Below are 26,339 nucleotides of genomic sequence, written 5' to 3'. Positions count from 1 at the left end.
AAAAGAATTCCTTCCCTCAAAATAACCTACAGCACCTAACTGTCTGTACCGAGCAGCTGGGAAAAATCTTAAGATGTTTTGCTCCTTCAGAGCAGCTTATAAATAGAGAAAAATATTTACAATACTGGTATTTGTGAATGTTTTAATATATTTAAATGTTTTATAAGTATACTCATTGTCTAAACTTTATATTTCTCAACGTAATTTTCTAAAATTAAAGTAATAATAATAATAGAAGCAGGAGCAGTAACAACCCCCCCCTCCCCCAGCTACTGAGAATATGTATCAGGCTATCCCAGAACGGGCTGTTCTCCACTTGGCAACCCTTGTCAAATTCTCACTGATTTAGCCAAAAGACTGCAAAGTTGATTCCTCCTCCTCTCTGATAGTTTTCTATCTTTCTGTAAAAGAAAGACAGAAACTCTCGATTCTGTTGTGCTGGCGGAGTGCCACGATGGGGAGTGCTCTAAAAAGAGGTGAGGAATTAAAGACAGATCACCTTCCTCTTTGCTTCTCTCTGCCGCCCTGAGTATAGACTTATTTGATTCATGGTGAATTAATAAATTTAGTTTGTCCTTAACAATCTGTTCCACATCAGTTCTTCTTTTCAATGTTTTAAAGAGTTGTAGTCAACACAGTCCTAGCTAATATGAAGGGCACTATTGTTTTCTGTAGTGTTAAACCAAAGCCAGAGGCATCCTGAGGTTGTACCATCTGTTCCCTATCTCACTAAGTCTTTCTAATACCTAAGATGCTTTCTGATAACCCTGTTCATTTATACTGGAGACATATTTCTCATTTCATTGTGAAAATGCATAAGATCCAAAACTGGTCCCCTTTTCTATTAATAAATAAGTGTGGCAGAAATAGAAATAGTTTCCATTTGAGCTGTGTGTTGTTTAAAAAAAACACATACAGTAAATGAAAATGCAGAATGGAAAATGTTCCCTGTCTTGTGCTATTGTTGGTATAACTGAGCTGTGGCAGAGACCCTTCCCAGCCTTGTGTCTGCAACGCCTTTATACAGTCAATATCGTTTGTGGATACCATGCTGTTGTCCAAACTCTTAATTGTGCTGACACATTTTAAAACATTTCCTGTTTATCCTTTCCAGGATCAAAGCTTGTTCTAAAGGGACATTGCTGTGGTTTCAATTTTTCTTACTAAAAAGTCCTTGGAGATGAGGATTATATAAGCAGCGCCCATAAAACTCAGAGGAATTTCAGCACCTGCCTGCTGTACTGGAAAATGTCTCTCCTTACATTGCTGAAAGTCCAAGAATTTTATAAATGTAACTTATTTTTCTGGCATTAGCACCTTTCTGTCATTTGCTTGTTCCTGTTAAGTGAGATAGTCTGTCCAGCAGCCAGGTTAGGGAAACACTCAGTAGCCAACACCATGTTCAGCTGAGGCTTAAACCTTGCGGTAGGGCCTTCCTTCCTTCTGGGTAAAAGTCTGGCTTTAGCTGTTCCAAGCAGTGGGTTTTCTATTGCTTTCCTTAAGGATGTTCCACTTCCTAAAGGATTTAAGTTGTGATCCTGCAACTGTTGCTTGCTCCTGTTTTCCAAATGGCACGTGGGGACTCTTCTCTTTAACTGAGATTATGCTGACAACATTTTTTCCTCCTTCTAAATCTGTTGCCCCATTCCCCCTCCTCTTAGCATTTTAAGCCATTCCTTTCGCTCTTTGATGCTTGCACCCATCTGAGTTTTAGGTTGGTCTGTCACGTTCCCTTAGTGTTTACTGCTGTCAGAATGATGTTCTGGGCACTAATATATGTGATCTGAGTGGGAAGGAAAGGGTTTGTTTCTTGAGACTGTCCTGCTTTGGCTCAGGAGACCCGTGCTGTGTTGATGTGTGTGGAGCAGGGTAACATGGGAGAGCTGGTGCCTGACATGGATCTGCACAGTAGGCTGGTGGTAGGTCTCCAGTGACTAAAAACCAGGAAAGCCAGGCAAGAAGGTGGCACTTGGGAAGGTGCTACCTGGGGTGGGCTTCATCTGCTAGGCACTGATAGGGAAAGGTAGGCTGCAATTTTAGTGTGAACAGAAGAACGGATTTGGAGGGGAGAAGTAGATGGCTCCTGTGTCATGGAGAAGTAGATGGAAGATAGCTGAGTGCTTATGTAGAGCTCTTCAGCAACTGAAGTATACATTGCTTGCATTTCTCATCCCTCACAACAGGAGCAGCAGTGAGGCTGCATGATGTCGAGGGAGGAAAATCCCTGCTGAGGCCAACGTTATGGGGTCACTGCAGGATCTGTCTGCCTACTCACCCACCGCTGGAACGGGGGGTCCCAGGGACTTGTGTTGCTTTCCTCTGCAGGCTACACTCAAATCACAGAATCACAGAATCGCTGAGGTTGGAAGGGACCTCTGGAGATCATCTAGTCCAACCCCCCTGCTCAAGCAGGGTCACCTAGAGCACATTGCACAGGATTGCATCCAAGCGCGTTTTGAATATCTCCAGAGAAGGAGACTCCACCACCTCTCGGGGCAACCTGTTCCAGTGCTCTGTCACCCTCACAGTGAAAAAGTTTTTCCTCATGTTCAGATGGAAGTGTCTGTGTTTCAGTTTGTGCCCATTGCCTCGCGTCCTGTCGCTCAGCACCACTGAAAAGAGTCTGGTCCCATCCTCTCGACACCCTCCCTTCAGATACTTGTACACGTTGATAAGATCTCCTCTCAGCCTTCTCTTCTCCAAGCTAAACAGGCCCAGCTCTCTCAGTCTTTCCTCATAAGAGAGATGTTCCAGTCCCCTAATCATCTTCGTAGCCCTTCGCTGGACTTGCTCCAGTAGTGCCACATCCCTCTTGTACTGGGGAGCCCAGAACTGGACGCAGTGCTCTAGATGTGGCCTCACCAGGGCTGAGTAGAGGGGGAGGATCACCTCCCTCGACCTGCTGGCAACACTCTTCCTGATGCACCCCAGGATACCATTGGCCTTCTTGGCCACAAGGGCACATTGCTGCCTCATGCTTAACTTGGTGTCCACCAGCACTCCCAGGTCCTTCTCCGCAGAGCTGCTTTCCAGCAGGTCAGCCCCCAACCTGTACTGGTGCATGGGGTTATTCCTCCCCAGGTGCAGGACCCTGCACTTGCCTTTGTTGAACTTCATGAGGTTCCTCTCTGCCCACCTCTCCAGCCTGTCCAGGTCTCTCTGAATGGCAGCACAGCCCTCTGGTGTATCAGCCACTCCTCCCAGTTTTGTATCGTCAGCAAACTTGCTGAGGGTGCACTCTGTGCCTTCATCCAGGTCATTGATGAAGAAGTTGAACAAGACTGGACCCAGTACTGACCCCTGGGGGACACCGCTAGCTACAGGCCTCCAACTAGACTCTGTGCCACTGATCACAACTCTCTGAGCTCTGCCATTCAGCCAGTTCTCAATCCACCTCACTGTCCACTCATCTAACCCACACTTCCTGAGCTTGTCTATGAGGATGCTATGGGAGACAGTGTCAAAAGCCTTGCTGAAGTCTAGGTAGACAACATCCACTGCTCTCACCTCATCTACCCAGCCAGTCATTCCATCATAGAAGGCTATCAGATTGGTTAGTCATGATTTCCCCTTGGTGAAGCCATGCTGACTACTCCTGATCACCTTCTTTTCCTCCACATGCGTGGAGATGGCTTCCAGGATGAGCTGCTCCATCACCTTTCCAGGGATGCAGGTGAGGCTGACTGGCCTGTAGTTCCCTGGGTCCTCCTTCTTGCCCTTTTTGAAGACTGGGGTGACATTGGCTTTCTTCCAGTCCTCGGGCACCTCTCCTGTTCTCCATGACCTTTCAGAGATGATGGAGAGTGGCTTAGCAATAATGTCTGCCAGCTCCCTCAGCACTCGTGGGTGCATCCCATCAGGGCCCATGGATTTGTGGGTGTCAAGTTTGCTTAAATGATCTCTAACCCCATCCTCCTCCACCAAGGGAAAGTCTTCCTCTCTCCAGACTTTCTCTCTTGCCTCCAGGGTCTGGGGTTCCTGAGGGCTGGCCTGAGCAGTAAAGACTGAAGCAAAGGCGGCATTCAGTAACTCTGCCTTCTCTGCATCCTTCGTCACCAGGGCACCCACCCCATTCAGCAAAGGGCCCACATTTTCCCTAGTCTTCCTCTTACTGCTGATGTATTTGAAGAAGCCCTTCTTGCTGTCCTTGACATCTCTAGCCAGATTTAATTCCAAACGGGCCTTAGCCTTCCTCGTCGCATCCCTGCATACTCTGACAACATTCCTATATTCCTCCCAAGTGGCCTGTCCCCCTTTCCACTTTCTGTATACTTCCTTCTTCTGGTTGAGTTTTGCCAGGAGCTCCTTGCTCATCCATGCAGGTCTCCTGCCTCCTTGGCTTGACTTCCTACTCATAGGGATGCACCGCTCTTGAGCCTGGAGGAAGTGATCTTTGAATATTAACCAGCTCTCTTGAACACTCCTTCCTTCTAGGGCCCTCACCCATGGGATTCCTCCAAGTAGGTCCCTGAAGAGGCCAAAGTTTGCTCTCCTGAAGTCCAAATGTTCCCCATCCTCCTCTCCTGGGGCTCTGTGGCTTTGTCTTTCCTGGCCACGGGTGGAGGAAGCTTGGCCACCGCTGGCATAGAGCGAAAAGGGAGGAGAAAGGGACCAAGGACCAAGTGTTGTGTATTTCTCACAGAGCAAATTTCATGAAGGCAATGGCCTGCTGGGGAGGGAGAAAGAGGACAGGATGATGCTAGAGAAGAAGGGAAGAGCAAGAGTTGAGAAGAACATGATCAACTGTGTTGGGAAGCGAACTGTCCTGTCATCAACTGACTGGGTTGATGAGGGGACTGTCCTGAGATTTTTGAGAGGTTTGGTCAAAACAGTTCTTCACTGAGTGCCAGGATAGTTCCAGCTGACTTCGTGGCACTGCTCTTCAAGGAGCAGTGGTAGGGTTTGTGGCTTTTGATTGGCTGGTTGATTTTTTTGTTTGCTGGTTCTGAAGCCTGCCCTGTGCTGCAAGGACTTGCCCTCGTCAAGGCACTTTTGGTGAAGATGTTTGATTTCTAACCCAGTGTAGTTGTATGGTGTTGATTCAACAGTCTGGTCAAGGACCTGTTCTCAATCAGCTACCACATGCAAACCCCGATCCCTAAGGGGACTCGGCACAGTTTCTGATGAGCACATAGCATCGCAGTCATGTTTAAAAGGAGGCAAGGTCTGAGATGCTTCGTATTTCATTTGTTATTCCTTGTAAGAAATTTTCCAGCTAGGCCTTTAAGTGGCCTGCACAGGCATTTCAGATACAGAAACAGTCAAAGGAAGGGCATATTAGACTTGGGATTAAAGTTCATGAGCTGATAGTTTGGTCTTTCCACCCCACGTCCTGCCAGCCTGATACATTTTGCTCTGTCTCTCTCTTTCTCATCCTCTCCCTACCTTACCCCCCTCCCAAAGGAGAAGAATAACCAGTATATCTCCTGGTTGCCTTCCTGACTGCAGCCTGGCATCATCTGTTGCTCTTCTTGACACACGCCCTTCAGCATCCTTGGCTACTTAACCTTTCTGCAGCTTTCCTCCGGGTGTTGGGCAGATGCAGCTTTGGTGGAAGAAAGGAGAGAAGTGCCAAACACAGAGTCCCAGAAGACCATGGATTTAGCTCAGCCTCATGTCAGGGCATGGGCATAAGCGTCTAATGCAAAAATGGCACTCCTCTATGCAGGCAGATCTTTCTTCACTTACCTGGTAGTAAAAACCTCTCCAACGGCATCATACAGGGGTAGACAGCATTGTGGAGGCTCATAGAGAAATTAGAAATGAACAGTTAATTCTAATTACCATACTTTATTGCCAGAACACAGCCCAGACTTCCCATAAGCCCCACAAATCACTCTGAAGGGTTGTTGCTGCTTTAATGACATTGTTTTACCACGGAGATGCGGAATGAGACTTAATGAATTTTCCGAAGGCAAACATTGAGTAAGTGTCAGAGGTGAGGTGGGAGCTCAGCAGTCTATTGTTTAATTTACTAAGCCAACGAGCTTCTGATGATGTGTGTGTTTGCGAGTATTTCATGGCTAAGTGGGTGCCTACAGGCTGCCCAGGTAACCACCTGTCACAGCTGAGGGAGAGGGGCATCTGCACAACAAGACCAATGGGAATGTGAATATTAATTTTAATATGTTTGTTTTATTTATGAACTAGAAAGGACCAAACAAGACTCCAGTGGCTGCAATTTGCTTAACCAGTCTCATCACCATGGCTTTTGTCTTCATTGGACAAGTGAATGTTCTTGCTCCTATAGTCACCATCAACTTCATGTTGACATATATTGCTGTAGACTATTCCTATTTCTCCATCTCCTTGAGCTACAACATTCAGCAAAAGCCTGAAAAGAGGCAAATGGAAAATTCGAGGCCTGCCCACCCTTCCCAGCCTTTAATTTTGAACAAGCCTTCCGCCTATAGATCAGATGGAATAATTCAAAGCAGATCAAATGGCACCTTGCTGGAGTTCACGAGAGACATGGACCAGCTTTTTAAACCATTTCATAATGAGCCTGGTACTTGTGAAAAAAAAGAGGCAGCTGAGAATTTAACCCAAAAGGTCAAACAGAAAAAGATAAAGAAGCCAGCCAAACAAACATTACAAGACAGCTTTCTCTTGGATCTTGAGCATAACACTCACCCAGCTCATTATGGTTGTGGTGAAATGTTGCAGCCTGCCAGAGAAAGTCTGCAGTGCCCCGCTGAGCGGAGTCGCCCGTGTGAAAGGGGTCTGTGTTCACCGCCCGTGGTGGGCTCCGAGCTGAAACAGGACCCTGAGCTATCGGAGCAAGGCGAACGGGGCGAACGGCTCCGTAATGAGACGCAAGTTCTCCCCGGCCAGAGAGTGGAAGGTAAAGGCTAAGAGATGGACATCTCTGTTTTCATGTGGGAATGCTTTATCACCTCTGTCCTCCTGGTGCTTTTCCAGAGGCAGGCGAGAAACTAGCTTTATATGGGGCTGTCATTCAATGATTCATAGCAATAATATCTTTTATTACAGGTAAGGGGAGAGTTCATTGTAATGAATCGCAGGAGAAGTTCCAGTGTAATTTGCCTATGGGAGATTAATTGCAGGAAAGCAGGCAGGACTATATTTAGTCTAGGGTTTTACTGTATACTCATTATTCTACCAATGCATTCTTAATGCTGTACATTAAAAAGATTTTGAGTATATCTAGGGGTTTATTTCATCTTGATGCAGAGTAGGAGGGATGGACCCATGTGAGTTTAAAAATCTGGCTATCAAAATGAAATGATCCCCATGCTGCAAATGGAGTCTGTTATTCATTATCCACAGCTAAGAGTCTGAATTTGTTTTTTAGGCGATATGGGTATTTAATACTGCATGTTTATATGGAATTTGCAGTCTCAGATCTTTACTCTTTTATTAACATTAATCAGCTTCAGAAACTCTTCTAAGGGAAAAAAGCATTGTTTCTCTGCTTCTACGAATACGGAAATTGAGGCCCAGGTAGACAGTGACTTACATGTGGTCTTAGAATGGACTGAGAGCCAGAGCTGGAAATGCCTTTTCCCTGGCACTTCCTTATTACCTTCCTTTTAGAAGTTTTGGTTAAACTTTGGGATACCCAGCTAGAATTTCTTTTGCTTTTCTGTAACTGGGTAATGTAAAAAAGGAGGGAAAAAAACACTTTGGCTCCTTTTTAACATCTCTGCATTTTTTTTTAATAGATTTATCTGTAAAGCAACAAAATCCAGAGCTGGGAATTCAGCAAATACCAGTATCCTTCTACTCCAGATTCTGCAATCACTGGGTTTCCTTTGCTGGTGTAAGTACTTTTATTTTGAACACTGCTTTGTGATTGTAGAAAATGGAAGGAAATTCACCACTTAGTGCAGTGTAAATACACTCCAGTGCTTAAAAATAGCTTTTGTTTCTAGTATTCCAGGTCACCTGAACTAAGTACTCAAGGTTCTATACTTCCATCAGTTCAAAAAAGTCCTGAACCCTTGATCAAACAGCTTTGGTGCAAAATTCCACATTTTGAGGAAGGAAAGTTCCTCCAGCATGTTATTTTAAAGAATAAATAACTTTTAAATAGCATCTGCCTGAAGCCACTGAGGAGTTTAGGACATTTAAATTCATCTCGGGAAGATGGATTAATGGACAGATGACAGAAAAGGGGTCAGTTATGCATAATGAATGAACCATATGGCTTTGCTGCATGGATGGAGATTTCGTAGCTGTGTGTAAAATATAATAAACACCCTGAACAACCCACTGAACCCTATTAATGTAATCTTCAGATTGAGTTTGACACCTACTTTTTAAATCATGCTGCTCAAGCTGCTCATTGCTGTTGCTGCCAGCAAGCAACTACTGGAGAAATGTCCTGCTGGATTGCAGAGTAGTGGGTGGGATGAATGTCAGGAGTTTCTTATCTAGTGACGACGTCTTTAAGAGTTTGCATGCCAATGCTGGTCTTTGGGCTCAGTAACTAACGTGACTCCCAAATGTCATCACAGAGTTCAGAATGGTCAGCTCTGTACGGCCACAGGGGAATTTCTGTAAAGAGATGACTGACATGTTCATTAAAGTAGATTTAGTTTCCTGTCAATATTCAGACTTAGGAGGAGAGTGCAACAGAGTTGAGAAGGGATCAGCAATCCAAAAAAAAATCATAGAAGCATAAATCTACATTTATTCATCCTGGCTCCTTTCTGCCCTGCCCTCACTCTTGGAGCTTCATCAGTTGTGGCAGTTTTGACTCATTTAGCTCTTTCTTTCCATGCTGTCCATTTGCAAATGGGCAGCTTGTTACGTTGCTAATGGGAATCTGCTCCTAATTTGATCCATGAAGATGATACTTATGCCCCCATACATATGCCCCTTGAAAGTCAATTTTAATCGTGACTGCGAGTCAAACCTACCTTGTGAGCTGGTGAGCCTCTGGATGGGCCTTCATGCTCCCAAACTAAGACCAACGTGGCTACTGCAGCTTGGAGCTCCCCATGGCCTAACTGAGCCCACCACACACCACAACCTGCAGTAGTTTGGAGTAGCCCAAGCAGAGACCTGAGGCCTGAGCCATGCTGCCTCTGGGACTCCAGGTAGCTCAGTGAAAGCTACCTCCATGCTGCTGAAGATGATGGTGTAAATTCATGCTGTCTCTCTTTTACAAGTGAGACCAGACAAGGCTCCCTATAATGCAGGAGGCTCATTACCGAAAGGCTTCAGCCGCACCATACCCAATTCCTTTCTGATACTTGGTGGAAATTCTCTGTGTGGCCAAAAGCCATGCACTGTGGAGCGTTTTGCAGGCAGGAGATGACATGGTTCCCCAGGGGTCCAGCTGCACCAACAACTGAACCGAGAACATCCACCCGAGTGGTAGCTGCTGGCGTCATTCCTCCTGCAGGTGGGATCCGATGGTGCAGCAGGTCTGGTGCAAGGACGGCCTTGCTTCTATGTCCCTGTCTTGGGGCTTTATTAGGAGGGAGACACCCAAAAGGAAATTGTTATGATAATGCAGAGCGGCTGCATCCGAGGCTGATGACTGTGCACAGCTACACAGTGCCCCAGAGAAGGCCTGGAGAAGGATGGTGGTGTAGAGATACCATCCAAACATTGGTTTTGGATGAACTTAAAACACAAGGTTCAGCATTTCTGGCAAAAAAAAAAAGCAGTTACTGATGCTCTCATAATGTGAAAAGTCCCAGTGCTGCCCCAGTTATTAAAGAGGTTTTGTGTGAACCTGTGTTCACGTTGCGAGGTTCAAGAATAAATTGCTGAACCTATGAGAGTCTGTGACTGAATGTGAATATTCCTTCACCGTCCATTGAACTGCCAGCTCTCCCACAAGAGCAGAGCAAAAGCAGAACGTAGCCTCTGGATTTTGCAGAAGAAGGATTGTTAGTGCAGCACTTACTATCTCATGTACTCTGGAGTAACCCTAAAACTTGTATTTTCAACAGGCGATTGTGTCTCTCGTAATAATGTTTGTCATTCAGTGGATCTACACCCTTGTTAGCCTCGGTGCGGCAGTTATACTGTATTTTTACATTGGCCAAGTGAGTCCAGGACTTCCCCTTGGTGAGGTTTTTTTTTTTTCCTGCGCTATTAAATCTGCTTAAAAATTCATTAAGCTTTCAGTTAATTAGGAACTGAGATTCTTGTGTTTAATATGCAGGTGACACATAGCAAATGATAGGTTTTGTTTCCTTGCTAGTTGTAATACATTTTTATATCTAACTCTTTAATTTTATATTTGATTCTTACTATAACTAGCATTAGTTTGATGGGTTTAACAGTGTTTATTGTTTCATTGTATTGTACTATAAAATGCAAAAAGAGGTACTGATACTAAGAATTAATAAGGATGACATTGTAAATATATCACAGCAATGAGAAAAATCTCTTGTAAATACATTTTAATAAACTTAATTAATCAATCTAAGCCCACCTGAGAAAACTTTAATGAAAATGGAAATTATGACGAGTATCTCATTAAATCTCAGCATTCATAATCGCAAAACAAGAGAGCCTTTTGATTCCAGAAATAAACAGGTTGAATATGTTAGGAACGTAATCTGGGAAAATACTCTTAGGCAAAGGGCATTAAAAGGTCTGTGCATGTGATTGGCTTAAATAAGTTCAAAATTAAATAGCAAAGCACATTCAGAAAGCAGCTCATTAGAGTCTGCAGCTCCTTGGCAGAGGTGCAGAGGTGGTTTGGGCTGGTGTATGGCTCTCAAGGGAGAGGGTGATGCACCCACAGTGTGTGTGTACACATGTACATATGCATACATGCGTACATAGGTACCTACATGCATACGTGCAATTTTATGTCCTGCACCCAAGAAAACCTAGATGGGAAAAGTCAAAGGAACCTGAGTTCATACATCATTTAAACAAGTTAGAAAAAGCCACCTGTGTTTATTTAGATGAAGGACTATTAGACACCAAGTTACTAGATACTAAATTTCAGAATCCCAAACTGTGAAAGACTGAAAAATAGTTGTCATTCAGGAACCATCAGTATATTACCACTGTTTTCCTATCAACTACAGTTGATTTTTATTTGTCTGTATGTGATAGTGGAATAGAGCTGAGATTGTGGATGGTACTTCTGCTTCTTTCTACTTGCCATTTTGTATCTGTGGAAGTATTATATGTAAGGTTGTTTTTTTAAACAACTTTTTTGACAGCCCCATAAATTAAAGAAAAAGTAATCATGTTTTCAGGCTTTTGAGCTTTTGAGTTTTCTTTGCCTCTGTATATTCACTACATTATATCTCTGCAATCTGCTTTTAAAGTATCTACCAAAAATGGCCTTACAGAGAAATTCTCAGTGGGTGTGTAGAGGATACTGGAAGGTGATCTGAAAAATGGCTGCAAACGAAGGCATTTTTTTCTTGTCTTTTCTGGCATGTGCATTTCCACACATACAGTAAAGCAACGCAGGGCAAACAAAATGTAAGAAAGGAACATTCAAAGCTCACCCTGATTTTCATTTGGTTGTGAGTGAAGGTCATTTTGTGGCCACACTGGATCAAACGATCCATGAATTTGTTCTCCAAAAGACAGAATGACCCTTCTGTTTAGAAAGGTTGAGAGATACTGACTTGAGAGACGCTTAGATGGACAACAAGCTAAAGACCTTAGGAGTGCTGGCTCTGCTGCAGAAATGCTCTGGGATCTTTGATGAGTCCCTTCACCTCTCTCTCTCTCCCTAACAGTTTAAACCAAATTAAGCAGGTGTTGCCGTGTCTCCATCTCCTCCCTGTCCCTAGCCACATACTTCTGCTGCTACCTTTGCTACCAGCTCTGGCACCTTTCTGGCCCTGTAGTGAGCCAGTTCAGAAAAAGAACTCTACCGAAGAAATCAGAAAAATTTTGTGTTGATGTAATAAGCTAAGCCAGCTCCCCATGGGGTCAGATGAGAGCTGGTGCTGGCGCAGGGAATGGTGAGACCACAGCTACTCTAGGTCAGATCAGCTGAACGGCTCCGTCAATCTCCTCCTCTCTAAAGTGGGAATGATCTTTGCAATCTAGTGAGGAACAGGTGCTGCAACTGTTATCTACTTTGGTCACTGTTTTACTGGTGTTTTAATAAGTTGTCAGTCTGTTTTCCTTGGGAACTTTCTTAACAATCTTTTAGAAACTTTAAAAGTGTGTGGGAAGACTTCAGAAGTATTCTCACAATCGCAACATTTTCATGTTCTGAAGGCTAATAACAAACATGCTGGTTTGAGATTTCAGGCAAAACTTCAATGGCATAATGCTATTATGAGAGAATTAGCAGCCTACTGATTTTTCCTGTCTTTTCTCTGCAGGAGCAGCAGCTAATTTCAGTTTCTTCAGCTGGATTAAGTTGATGTTGGTCACCTCATGCAGGTTGGTACCAGTCACTTGGCAGCGATTGAGGCAGTGTTCATTGTTCCTGTGACCCACTAATGTCACAGAAAGGTTGGGGGAAGCTGGCTTGTTTATTACCTTAAGCACTCCATTGGCCACTTCTTGGGTACTCAGTTATTCTTATTTGAAGACAAAAATAACTGTTTACTCCTGTTAGCCCTCTGCGTGGCGAACTGCGGCAGGGAGAGGGAGCTGGAGCCTCTCCTGCCTTGTTTGTTGGCACTTTGGCTGCTAACCATGTCCCAGTGGTTGAAGCTTTATCTTACTGTCCAGAGCTTGCAAACCTGGTAGTAAATGAGGAATGGGAGACTCCGTCTCTTCCACATACCCTCCACTGAAAGCAAACTACTGTGGGAGTGGTGGAATAGGCATGCATGCACCAGCTGTGCTCTACCTTTTGAGAGGAAATTTGGGGCAGGCAGCAATAGCTATATGGACAAATTCAATAAAGTGTTCAGTGAAAGAGTCATTCAGTATTGAGTTTGTATAGGATTGTATTAGCAAATGTCTTGGACTTTTCCTTCCCAGAATACCTCAGGGTTTTTGTTTGTTAGGGTATTAATTGGCTTTGTTAATTCATTTTGCTCCTATTAATAATTAATTCCATCATGTCTGGGTTTCCCAGAAGGGATAGGGGCCATCTCTGCCCCTGTATAATGCAGTGGGATTTGAGGTTCCCAACCTGGTTGGTTGCTCTTCTGCTTGTGATGGGGGAGCACCACAGCGAAGACCACAGAACGTGGGCTGCCGTGCGTTACATGTGCGGATCTGGTGGCTCCTTTTGCCGAAAGGAAGCTCCAGCCGCTGAAGCCCATTGGTATGTGCCCATGCCTGCACTAACACCTGCCTCTGCCCACAGTCCCCGTAACATGGCCACCTGCCTTTGGAAGCAGAGGTGGACCTAGCAGAGGTGAAGAGACCTCTCTGAGGTCCCCGCCGCAGGTCCAGGGCGCAGCACAGCTCAGGTCTCCTGCAACACCATCCATGGCAGTCTCTGCCGGACCAGTTGGATTTCTCTGTGTGTAGGATGTCCTGTCCTGACGAGCCACCAGTGCTGCAGACCTGCTGTGCCATGGGTAGTTCTGTTCACGTAGCTACGGCAGTAAGGTTGCATCCTTGTCTAAATGTTACTGGGATGAGAGCTCAAGTCAGAAGAACTACAGAGAAAAGGAGTGAGGGGGCAGAGAGGAGGTGCATTATGCCTTGCACATCTCTTTTTTGCAGATGTACCCTCCCTGCCTTTTTCTTTTTTCCTTTTCACGGTGTCTGCTGGGATCATAACGCGCACCAAAGCCATGGGTGAGGAGGTGCGGCGGAGAGCAGGGCACCCTGGTCTCTGCGGGAAGCACTGCCAGAATTACTCACTGCACGGTGAGTCAGGCCTGGCTGCTTCATACCCCACGCATTCGTCCGTCCGCTTCCACCGCAGCGCACGGGCAGATTCATTACTTGCAATTTTAGCTGGCTGCAGGTCTGATGATAGAGCAGACTTTTCCTCTCGGCCGTCCCTCTGCGCTTCACAGGCCGCCCGCAAGGCAAGGCTTCGCGGAGAGCTGCTGCCTGCGGCCAGCAATGTGAAAGGAGAAGCAAACCCCACCAGAGAGGCAGCCCTGCTTCCCGTGCCGTGTTCACGCGCTGGTACAGTCCTTAGCGCCTGTGATCAGTGCGATTGATTCGTAAAGCCTCTGCCAAGGAGAACTGAGTGGAGAGCTGGCGACAATCCAGGACAGAGGCTGAGCTTATTTATATGTTGTCAAAGAGTGAAGTCTCTCCAAGGTAGACAGCTAGCTTGGTAGCCTTATCCTAATGCCAGGGTTGCTGCTCACACTGGCCCAAAGACAATTTCAGCCCTGCTTGGGGGTTGCATGGTTTTCTTGAAGCCCACCATTGCTGTGCTGCAAGAGTGGGAGTAACCTGCAGACTTTTCCCAAGATCTGTTCTCTTGAAATCCAGGCAAGACATTTGAATGAACTGGAGGTAAAGGAGAAGTCCCATTAGAGTGCAGGAGAACTGGGAAGCCAGGAAGGATCCTCGACACCTCCAACCCTCTCCGAGTGCTCAGAGAGGTCTGTGTCAGGGCTATAAGCTGTGGCAGTTTTGGTTTGCGGGTGTGCAAGAGGGCGCTCTTAAAATCGGCCACTGGAATGGAAAGATTGCAGGAAAATCTCAACTTGCATTTAAAAAAGGAAGATGAAGTTTCCAGCCTACATGGTTGCAAAATAAATACATAAATAAATTGAAACGTACACCAGAGCTTAGGAAACTATAAGAAGGATATTTCTCATTGTCAATGGCTCGTGCTCCTTCTCTCCCTGCATGGTATGGAAAACATTTGGCATAGCCAGTGTTTTATCTGTTCTCACCATAAAGTGCAACTACACTTGAAACGCCATGGAACGATTCCAAAGACGAAGCATATTCATTTGCCAGTGTCTGGTTGGGCGGGGCAGGGGGATATAATTTTTGCGCACCTTCTCGGAAAAATGTTTTCTGATTAACTATGTGCCTTCCAAGGGCGCTGAGGGCAATTTCGCCTGTTTTCGCCGCACTCCTGGCTGGGCTTCGTTTGCCGGGTTCAAAGCGCGGCTGCTGATGGCTGGCAAATAATGGGTGACGCGAGCCCCTGGGCTCCTCTGTTTGCAGGAGAAGGCCATCTCCCGAGGAGCGCATCGTGGTGACACCGTCCTTTGCAACAGTTGGCATGGAGACCACGCAGCTCACCGAGGAGAACGCAGACTTCGCCGCCCGCGGCCGCTATCACCACTCCTCCGTTATCAGCAGAGCGGAGTTTGTGAATCAATTTTAGTAAAGGAGGAGGAGGGGGAGGGAAAAAAAAAAAAAGAAAATCAAGCTGTCGCTTCTAAAAGCATTTCTAAATGCTGATCACTGCCACAGTGCCTTGGAAGATACTTGAATATGTGGAAAGGGTGTGAATGGTTGTTTATGTTTTTGAGGCTTGTTTGTGGATTGCTGTTGAGCTTGTTTGTTTATGCAGACTGCAACCTTTTCAGGTTTCAAACCTTATCCAAAAGAAAAAAAAAAAAGCAAATGAAAGGGCCAGTGCAGTGAAGTGATGAGTTATTGAGGACACTCTAATCCTTTTAAAGAATTCAATTATAAGCGCTATTGAGCTCTAAATTCTGCCGCTGCTATAAAAGCTTACAACACCCAATTTCAAATGTCCTCTGGGTGAATACGGTGGCAACGTGCTCTGTGTCCCAGAGCAGCGGCCTCAGCGACAGCACTGCCGGTCCCGGGCTCAGCCGTGCCACTGACGGATGTGACCTTCTGGGGCAAGTCACTTCTCCTCTCTCAGCGTGAATTTGCCTGCTTGTAATACAGTAATTTTCTACCTCAGTATTTCAATTACCAAGGTCTTAGAAAGTACTTTAAGGCTTTAGACAAAAGGCTGCAATTGGTGGCAAGTGCAAGAGAGTTATGAAACGTAGTCGCAGCTGGAATCAAACCTGTCCGTTTAAATGCAGTAATGCAGTATAATGAACTCCTTTGTACTGTGAAACTGTAAGGTGATATCTTAGGAGCTTTTCATAGCCATTTCCCACATCCCTTCCGATATGAGAGCTGGGAACTGGAAACATAACTGTTTCCAAATAGAGCATCTCTTGGCCAAAAGGACAGACGATTCAAAAGTGGTCAACAGAAAACATTGAGCCTCATCTTGGCTAATTCTTCTTAAAGCCCATCCTGTGCTGAGCTCCCCCAAGGAGCTGTTTCCCCTGCTGAGATGATCTGCAGCACATGAGCTTGAGCCTGGGGCACTGCTGGGTTTCTCACCTCAAACCCTAGAAATGGGGGTGAGGCCTTGGGCAAACTGCCCGTGTTGGGGTCACTTCTGCTCACTTGGGGAAAATTGCCTCCGTCCACGTTGTCTGGCCGGCTGGGAGCCAGCCTTGCAGGGCACCTACATAGGTGGGAGCGAAGGTGCAGGCTTCAGGGCACATGGTAAGCTGGTGTTGAGCCCCAGCAACACAGATCTGTTCTGATGCTTTTTACATACATATTTATATATATAAACATATATATAAATATATATATATATGTGTAAATAAAAGAAGGAGGGAATCACTGCCTTTCATTTCCTTTAATCCCTGATCATTTCAGCCTTTACATTTTTTCTTCCTTGTTCTGTGAAATAAAAGCTTGAGAAACCAGGAACTCCTCTCCGTGCTCGCTGTAGGACAGCTCTTTGAATGTCTTTGAATTTGGTGGCCGTTCAGCGTCCCGGCGCTCAGTGCCCTTGGCTTTTAGTGACCGTGCTCTGTCACGTCTCGCAGTGTGGCCTGCTTGAGGTTTGGTTCTCCTAGTTCTCTTATAGAGGGAAGCAAATGATCCTTCCTGCTGAAACGAAGATGAGGGCAATCCGGGTGCACTGCAGAAAGCATATTCATTTTTCTAGGCTTCAGTTTTTTTACTTATAAATATTTTTAACCTTGTCTTAAGCATTTATCCTGATAGACACAAGAGGGAAGTTGTATTGTTCATGTGGCCAACCTCTGAGTTACCTCAAGTTGTTCTGGGTTAGCACTGCTCCTTTCAGGAGCGTTTCCTTTTGTATACGTCTGCAGTTTGGATCTGTTGTTCGGATGTGGCTCTGCGCTGAAACTTCCCCAGGGCTCCCTGGGACTCTGACCCAGTGGGGACACGTGCACTCAGGTGGAGGTACCTTGCTGTGCTCATAACGTCGGGACAGACCCTGCACTGCTGAATTCAGAGAATAAGTAAATAACAGGGGCATAGGACTGACTTGTGAATGTCTGTGCTGGTGCATGATGAATAAAATTATGAGCACATACAGGTTCTTCTGTGAAGACCGATCTGAGGAATTTTGCTGGTACTTCACTGTTATCAATTCAAAGCATGGCAAGATCCCCTGATGAGGGTCAATTTTTATTATCAGCTATTAAGATCAAATTGACTCATCTGTGACCTTTGCAGTTAATGCAATTGGGCAAGCTGCAAACTTTCCTTGGTGCTGATCTGATTCTCTGACAAGCTGCATCGTGATGTATTGTTGCCTTTTGCAGTTTGATACACAACTGTAATGACACTACTGCAAAATTCTGTATTGCTTAAAGCACTGTTGCATCTAAATATTGTGTAGCACATTCCCTCCTGAGGTATGGACTTGCCCAGCCTGGCATTTCTCTGTAACAAAGAGCTTAAACAAAAGAAAACCCCAGAGTTCAGCATGCAGTGATTAATGGGTAGAAATTCCTGGGTTAACTTTTTCTTCGTTAGGTCCTAAACATTCACTTCCCTTCTTGAAACAAGGCAGAGATCTCTCCCGTGGGGAGGAGGGGGAGTGTCCCTTGACCACCAGCATCTCACGGGGGTCCTGAGCTCATTAAAGCCACGTGACTTATTGATGGGGACCGTCTGCATCCCTGGCACCACAATTCCTTCTCTTCTCCACCAAAACTGGAATGTGATGGGCCAGAAATACAAACAACTTTTCCCTTTCGCTAGTAGTATTTTGGCTAGTAGTATTTTGAAGGGTGCCTGCTCCTTTTGGCCAACTAAGTCTGCAGCTGCTGTCGCCCTCCCGTGCCACAGCCGTTCCTGCCGCTCGCTTTAGCTTTAGCGACCCGTTGCATCTGAACGTCCTCTGCAACAATTTTTGTTTTGTTAGCCTGCTGGCAAGCCCTTAGGCGTGCTTTACTGGGCTGCAGGAGGAAGCCACCCCGCTGTGCGAAGGCCCGGTTAACAGCTGTTTGGAGGGCTCGGAGGCTGGGCTCAGCAGTGCGCTGAGTTTTGTTGGCTCTTTATGGGGATGGGTCATGCCTTGATGTTACTGGCAAAAGGCAGTGGAAGGACTGGCATGTGCAACAGTTGCTACCAAGGCCTGGCAGGGAAAGAGATGATAAATGTGCCATAGGACAGAGTAGGATCTGTTTTTCACATGTCCTTTTGAATTGACTCATGTAGCTTGTGTGTGGGCACCAGGCTGTTGGAGTGCAGCAAGATTCCCAGCTGCGTCCCGTGGGCGTGCTGGGGACAGCAGACCATGGTGGCAGTGAAACAGCAGAAGGCTGCCTTGGTTGCTGGTGTAGTGACCCAAGGGAGATTTGCTGTTGCTCCTCAAAGCTTAAATATCCAAATCTGATCATTGCTTTCATGCCCAGAGAAGGGCATTTAGTTCCTTCTGAGCAGAGTTCCCAATAGCCAATATGGTTCAGAGAGAATTATTCAGTGGTGGTTGGGTCAGCTGTCCCAGGACCAGGCTGTCCCCTTCAGGAGGTCCCAAGGAAGCCAGAGCAGTACCTGCAGGAGATGTGGCCCCAGCGACGCTGAGCTCTGGAGGGTAGGCAAACGCAGTCATTGCTCCTGCCTACTGCTCTGTGCATGCAGATCATCTTTGGGCTCAACATACTGCTCTTGGAGAAACTTTCCCCAAAGCTTCTGCCTCCTCCATTGGAATCACCAGCACAGCAGATACTAGATCCCTTCACCACACCGTAAGTATCAGCACTTGGTGTTTTTCTCCCACTGTATTTGCAAGAGAGGAGTGTACGGCATAGGACTGGTTTTGTGGCTGCCATTGCACGTTCCAAGTAGAGCAGCTTTGCTATTTTATACTTGAAAAGGGATGTGTTGATCTTCCTTGGAGTGTTTACTTTTGACGTAATTAGCAGTAATGGTTGAGGGAAGCCTTGTTGTAGAAGCTACTGCCTCCGAAGCGATAGGGACAACTGGTGTCAGGGACACTGGTGAAAGGATCGGTTCTTTTCTGCCAGTAATTCCGTTTCCACTCGTTCCAGTATAAATCGAGAGTGTACCACTTAGTGAGGTTGTGTTTTTGAAAAGCCAGTGTCGGCATAAAATCAAGGCTGCGTTTTCTTTCCCCCTGGCCACTGGCATAGTGCCGATAAGGTCAAATGGCTGTGGTGGTTTGGGGTATCCCAACCACATGATCAGAGCAGCCTTTTTGAGATTCGTAGATGGTTTCTCATCCAATAACCCGACAGACTTGGTAACTTTTGAGACTAGATGAGTTGAGGCCATACTGGTATGCAGGCCTTTGTATAACAAAGAAGCTTTTCTAAGGAAAAGAAAGAAAAGTAGTATTGCAGGAGAAGGCCAGGGTACATTGTCAAAAACAGCAGCAGGACTTGTTCTCAGTGGTAAAAACCTTTCATTTTTATGTGCATCGCATTAGGTAAGAGGCATGCTCTCTTCATGTACTAAACAGTGCTATAAATCAATGAAATAAAAGTCTGTAGCTTTTGTAGCACTCTTTAAAAAATGTGTGAAATCAGGGGTAGGAGTTTATCAACTTAACATTTTATGGGTGAAAGGAAGGAAAGTGGGTGGGAATTCCCACCGTGGGTGGGAATGTGTTACTTTTTCCCATCCTGGAGCCAAACTGTGACTCTGGATCCTGTGGATTTCATGAAGGTTCAGCTTCTCTGAAGGTCTTTTTGGGACCCAGCTCTGAGCGTTATCTGTCCAGTACGAGTTGCAGTTTGGTTAATGCCATTATGAAAAGGGCCTCCTATCTTTTAAGCCATATAAGCTTTGTTATCATCTATAACTATCTTCCTTTGGGTTCATGGTTTTTTTTTTTGAGAAATGAGAATGTTTTGTAGTGGGTCAGGGTGTGAAAGCATTTGTTTTTGAGAGATATGTGAACGTGAAAGTTCTGTTCTGTTTTTTGAAGACCCCCAACTGTAAATTGGTGGATCTAGCTTTGACAGCTTCATTTGCAGAAGATAAAAGCACAGAAGGTAGTGAAGTTTAGATATGTTATTACTTGTGTTGCAGTAGTGCCTGGAAGCTTACGCTGAGTTTGCGCTCCCACAAGGCTGGCAAGCGTCTTGAACTCAAAATCTTCTGCCCCAGAAAAACTTGCAGTATGAATAGTCAAGACTGAAAATGGGCAGAAGAAAAGTGAAGTTTTGCTGAGATACTGGGATTAAGAGCTTCTTAGTGGGTATAAATTGAAATCATCACACTGGATCAGGGTGCGTGTCATATTAGGAGTCTGCGCTGGGAGAACCAAGCTCCTTAAATCTGTAGCTTCATTCAAATCCATCGTTTCTCTCCCCTCATGCCTATCTCTTAGTTTGCTTTGAGTTGCCTTGGATGTACTTTGCTGTGTACAGTGGCCAAAAAGTCACATACCTATGATGTTCACATGTGCATATCAGGTAATCACGATACGTAGAGCTGGGGGAAGAAGCAAAGAACCACGACAAAATACGTGAAAGAATTGATTCTGTAAATCCTACTGCTTAATTTAGTAACTGGGACAGTCTGTGGCCAGCGAGACAGTATGTTTCACCGATGTACTTCTGGGTCAGACAGACAGCATTTTTTTAAATGGCATCATATTTATACCTGCAAGGTTAGAAGAGGAGATTTGCTGAATCACAGTAGTCAAACTAGGATTATCATTTCAATTAGTGGGAAACTAAGGTTACCTGAATTATTGGGCTTGCCTGATGAATTCTAGAAAGAGCATTACTGGGATAAAAGAGAGAAAATTAAAGGATTATAGACAACCTATAAATTTGAAAACTCCATATAAAACAGGTATGTAATGGATTTGCTTATGTTCCTGACATAAGAGGGGCATATTACCGAGGCCCAGATTTGGCGCAACGGCATTGAGACCTGGGTCGAGGCAGGATCTCAGTGGCAAGAGCCTTAAAGACACCAGTGCTTTTATGGAGGAGAGACGCTAGCAGCAAACTGCTGAAATATATAGCTTTACAGCTAAACCGCACAATAGATCCTGCTTCCGTTCTACCTTCTGACACCCCTTGCGGCTCTTTTTCATGTTATTTTTATGTACATAATTCCCAAGTGTCTGGGTTGCCCGGGACTGAACACGAGGCGTTTCTAAGGAACAGTCATTTCTTAAGATATATATTTTTGCCACTCTATATAAATGCCTGCAGGTCTGACGAAGCGCGAGCCGGGGTCTGCTCCGTCCCGTGCGGCAGGACAGTCCTGGTTTTGCAGAAGGGCTGATGGAAACCGGGAACAGCCTGGAGATTTGGGCTCGGTGGTGGGATCTGGCTCCTGGGAGCTGCGGCAGTGCTTGGCTCTCTGGGATTTGCCTCTCGCGTGACAGCGGGATTCGGGCGCCGGCGGAAGCAGCTTGGTGCCATGTGGACGGCTGCAGAGTCACTTTGAAAAAGGAGGCGGTAAAGAAGTGCACCTGTAACTTTATTGGATCCAAATGTTGCTCGTAAACTTTGGCAGGAGCTTCTCTGGCAGGGAGGGGGGCGGTTTGACAGCGCTGCTGTGCAGTGTTTTGCTCAGCTCTGAAATGGCTGGGGTTTTCTTAAGCCTATCCAAGCCAGAGCTTGGCTGAATAGGGTCTTAAAATAAATAAATCAGAAATTTAGGATTGCTTCTCACAAGACAGATTGAAATGGATCGATTTTTCCAGAAAATACGGGGTTTATTTCCATTGACAGGATTAAAAATGCAACATTTTCGACCAAGAAATGTCTGATCGTTTTAATTTGTTGGGCATTTTTTTGTGAGGGATGAGAAGACATCACAAGAGCCATATCCATCCTGACCTCCAAATGTCAAGTATCTGGAAGAAGCTGCTTCTAGGGGAGCTACAAGCCAAGCATTACTTGTAAAAACACATCAGTAAAACAGCCCCCCCCCCCCCAATTTCAAGAAAAATGTTCAGGTGCTAAGTGCCTTTTGGATGATTGGGATCCATTAATGGATAGCTTGCAACGTAAAGAGGACGCGGTGAAGGTAATTAATTACTCAGTCAGGAACTATCTGTCCTCTTTGGAAACTCAGGACTTTTAATAACAAACTCCAGGAGTAGAAAATATTCACTTTGTACCTTAATTCATCATCAGCTTAAAACTCGTCTGAGGTTTATGAGCCTGTTCCAAGTTTTGGACAGACCTGGGCTGAGTTTCAAGTGAACTGCAGGAGTTTTGTGATATTGGCTGGAACTGTGAAAGGTTCCTGTATAACTGAAGGAAAAGCGACCAATAAATTTAATCCTTTCAAAGTGTTACAGAGATGCCTCTTCTGCAGCAACTCCTTTGTTTTTCGGTGATTTCAGATCGAAACAATGCAAAACCTGGCAATTTCAGCTGCAGTTCTCCAGTCCCTCTGATTGGAGCATGGAAATGAAGGTGAAATAAAAGCAAACTACATTTTTCCTCCCCCAAAACAGGGTGATGGATGGGATTCAATTAATGAGCATATAATATCAATCATGTTTTATACTGATATATTGGACACAGAGGCTTCCTGTTGTTTTTTTTTTCTTTTTTAACTCTTTCCTGTATTGAATGTGCTGATTGCTTTCAAATGAAAGTACTAAATGTAGCTGATGCATAATTTTGGGAGACTTTTTAGGTCACAGCCTCTTTCAGCAGCATATTGCGACATTATTTTACGCCAGGGCATACCCGGTCCGTTTGACCCCTCAGGCACATGGTAACGTTTCACGCATTTAAACCTTCTTTTAGCTGCACATTCCTAAAAAAAGGGAGGGAAGCGCCCTCAGCCTTTAGGCCTCTGCTGCCCTGTAACGATTATTTCGGGACACACTAGCGAAGCGTGCAGTGAAGCAGTGATGCCACGGGGATAAATAACTTGTGCAGCAAAAACCCGGGCGCCCGGTGGCCTTTGCTGCGCTTTCACGCTCCCACAAGCATCTGGCAGCCACCTTCGCCCGTGCAGAAGCCCAGCTCTATTAATTTTCCTCTGGCTTTTAAGCCTTCGAATTATGCGTGCTTGGTGCTTCCTAACTTTCCTCTGCAACCCCAGGAGATAGATAGAAACGTATCCACTTTAAGAAAAAAAAAAAAAAAAAAGTGCAATTTTTTCCCCATGTTTTCATGTGACTTCTGGAGCTGAGGCTTAAGAATATCAAAGCTCATCATAAATTAACTTCTTCAGTGCAGGAATATTCCTTATTGAAGTGGTTAGGGCAGAAAGAAAATAACATGGTAGAAAAACGGAGCAGCTTTGAATTTACAGCCACGAAACCTGGACAAATTAGGCACCTGCTGGGGGAAGGGGCTGCGTTTGGGAAACTGTGTGAAACTGCCTGAATGTTGGTGTTTCCTTTCCAGGCGCCGGGGAATAAAGTGCTGTTCAGGACTGGTGCCGTGATGGAGAGGAGAGACTTTTTTCTTACGGTAAATCCTTGTTTGAATGCAGTCGCTCACCTTGCAGCACTTTGAGCACCACGGCAGCAGCCCGGCCGCTGCGCCGCTGCTTTTACTGCCCCGGCGGCTGCGAAAGGCAAATCCTGGCGCCCCGCTCAGAGCCCGGGTCGCGTCCCACGACGCAGCCTGTCCTCGGCCTGCCCATCTCGGTGTTTTTCCACCTATATTAAGCTTAACCAGGATGTGGCGAGTTCAAGGATAGCGCGGTCCCCGTAGCGCCTTTCTGAACGTTCGGTTCAGCAACGGGGCGTTACAGCAGCTCTTGCAGTTTTCTCCTGCTTTTTAATGGGGATCTTGGGAGAGGGGTTTAGCCGCCCCCCGGGAAGGTTTTGATCCAGGTCTGCCACCGTCGCTGCTTTTAAAGTCAGTAGCAAAGCACAGTGGGTCACGCTAAGCACGGCAGACGCACGGGGGGACGGAGACATTCGATACCGCCGCAGTGCTCCTCATGGTTATTCTTTCAGTAACGTTTATTTTGCATGCGCGTGCTTCTGATTTTGTTCTCCATGTGCCTGTTGAGTGAAACAGTAGGAACAATTTATTGAGACTTTTTGGAAAAGCATTTGGTATTGTGCTTCCTGCCTGTTGGATTTACAGCTTCGGAGGATGCAGTAAGAGTGGCAAGCTGCTGCATGGCTTAGAAATTCGGGGAAAGTCCCTTGGAAAAGGCAGGGGGAAAAGGGAAGGGATCAGAGTTCCCGACTCGGTGCTATGACCTATGGTCAGGTTCGGTTTGAGAGTAAGTGGACACAAGAGCACAGCTTTGGGCTACGTCTGTTTTAGGTCAGGGCTGGGTTTAGCATTTATTTGCCTCAAGCAGTTCTGCTGACATACTGTGGACCTCGGACAAATTTTTGCCCCTACTTCCTCACTTGTATAATATAGTTAAAATATGTAATAAAGTGTAGCATTTGTTTTTTAGCAATGACTTTCATTCCAGGGACTGAAAAACTTTCTGAAGAATCATAATTAATGCTGGTATTATTTATTATCTTAAGGATGAGAAACGTGGAGCCCAGTGTTTTGTGTATAAAGATACCGTCAAGTATTTGAGTTGCTGCTCTATCTCCCTATGCCATCTCCCAAAATATCAGAATACTTTGCAGCTCTTAATACGAGCTTTAATTCAATCCCATGATGGCAAGTTACTTAGCTGAATTTTGGTATTTCTGTCTTACTGGTGGGAATGCTTTCTTTTACACATCGTGTTCCATAAAGAATGAAGAAGTAAACTGGCATAGGCTGAAGGAGCCAGAAGATACCCTGTGCAGATCCTGCATGAGTAGCCAAACCCAGCCCAACTTCCTTGTGCGCACTCATCAGTGCCATCTTTTGGGTGGAAAGAGGCCTTCTAGAGTTTGTCAGCATTCGTCAGGCTGTTGACTACTTGCTTTTGGTTAAGTGAACCTCAGAAATAAGGAAGGGGGTGTGCGTGGACCAAGTCAGTGTTTTGTCCAAAGTTGCAGCTACAGATATCTAGATAGTCCTGGATTTGTTGCATTGCAAAGCACCGTTACAGTCATCCCTGTCGGAAACACTGGATTCTGCCTGGGTGCCTTCAGCTTGTGGAAATTAAACCTGACTGGGAAATAGCTCGAGGGAAAAGCGAAGGGCGCACAAGGGCCCCATCGGCGGGAGGCAGCCCATGCGAGGAGGTTGGTTTGCTTGGAAAGCCGGAGCTCAGCAGGGGCTGCAAGCCGGGTGCAGGGCTGCCCGCAGCGGGGTGAGACCTGCCTTGCTGCTCCTTTGTGCGCTCGCTCCCAGCGCGAGGGTGAAGTTATGAAGGGTAATTTTAGAACAATAAAGGGAAATCCTTTACCTCACATACAGCCAGCCTGTGAAATTCGCCACTGCAAGAAGCTGCAGCCTGAAATGCTGCTGCTGGAATTTAAAACAGAGAGCGGGTTAGCTTTATAAGCAATAAAAGATTTGAAGTGATTTGGTGAGGGCTTGATCTTGCCAGAAGGCAGCCTTAATGCGGATTAAGTTTGGGGCTGTCTAATGCTCACCATGTTCATCTGGAAAGAAACTTTTCGGTCTTGCAGAGCATTGCACAACCAGGCAGGATTTCATCTGCTTCAGAAGCTGTTTGGTCGCAGCCAGAGACAGGGGATTGGACTCGATAGATCGCTGCCTTCCTGCAGCATGCGACCGCCTCCGTCACGCTGTAACGCAAACACAGCCCCAGAAGCGTAACGGGGCTGACTCGCACTTGGAAACCAGTGGGACCCTGGAAGGGCAGGGGTACGGCGGCGGGCGGGACCCAGTTATTGCAGCGTTGCTATCTCGGCCCAGCTCCGGCGGGACCAAACGTGCATATCGCCTGGAACTTTAAACGGGACAACGCTGCCCTTTCCAGCAAAACGCGGCCGCCTTGCAGCTGCGCTGCCCCTCCACTCCGGCCGCGGAACAAGCCCCGTTGCAGTAGATCACTAGGTGGCAATGTGATGTGTAAGCGCAGCCGCTCGCTTCCTCCGCCCGCCAGCGGCCGGGCGCGGGGGGAGCGCTGCTCCGCGGCGCGGCCCCGCCGAGGGGGGCCGGGGCAGGGGCAGGGGCCGCGCCTCCAAACTTCGCTAGTCGCCTTGGGGCGGGGCGTGGTGTCTTTGCGGGCCCTGGGGTGATGTTTGGGCAAAGGGGGGGGGGTTCCTGGTTGCACGGCGGGATCTAGTTGAAAGATAAAGCGGTTACTCCGGGGGGGGGGAGAGAAAAGGGGGAGGGGAGCGAGCAGCGCGCTGCGGGGCGGCGCGGAGGGGCGCGGAGCGGCGCGGCGTGGGGGGGGGGGCC

The 26,339-nt window shown here is 46.3% G+C and overlaps 1 protein-coding gene across 1 annotated transcript in view; it reads left to right on the top strand.

Moving 5' to 3' along the window:
* Positions 1–15,221, top strand: part of SLC12A8 (solute carrier family 12 member 8) — a 59,878-nt gene extending 44,657 nt beyond the window's left edge. Inside the window, exons 10-14 of the mRNA XM_013959664.2 lie at positions 6,151–6,844; positions 7,686–7,783; positions 9,930–10,047; positions 12,291–12,351; positions 15,016–15,221. Coding sequence (XP_013815118.2) covers positions 6,151–6,844; positions 7,686–7,783; positions 9,930–10,047; positions 12,291–12,351; positions 15,016–15,178 — 1,134 coding nt within the window. The 3' untranslated portion in view covers positions 15,179–15,221. The remainder of the gene's footprint in view (positions 1–6,150; positions 6,845–7,685; positions 7,784–9,929; positions 10,048–12,290; positions 12,352–15,015) is intronic.
* Positions 15,222–26,339: the final 11,118 nt, after the last annotated feature.

The sequence above is a fragment of the Apteryx mantelli genome, chromosome 6, assembly GCF_036417845.1.
Source record: "Apteryx mantelli isolate bAptMan1 chromosome 6, bAptMan1.hap1, whole genome shotgun sequence".
Lineage (NCBI taxonomy): Eukaryota > Metazoa > Chordata > Aves > Apterygiformes > Apterygidae > Apteryx > Apteryx mantelli.
This window is presented reverse-complemented; position numbering and strand designations above follow the sequence as displayed.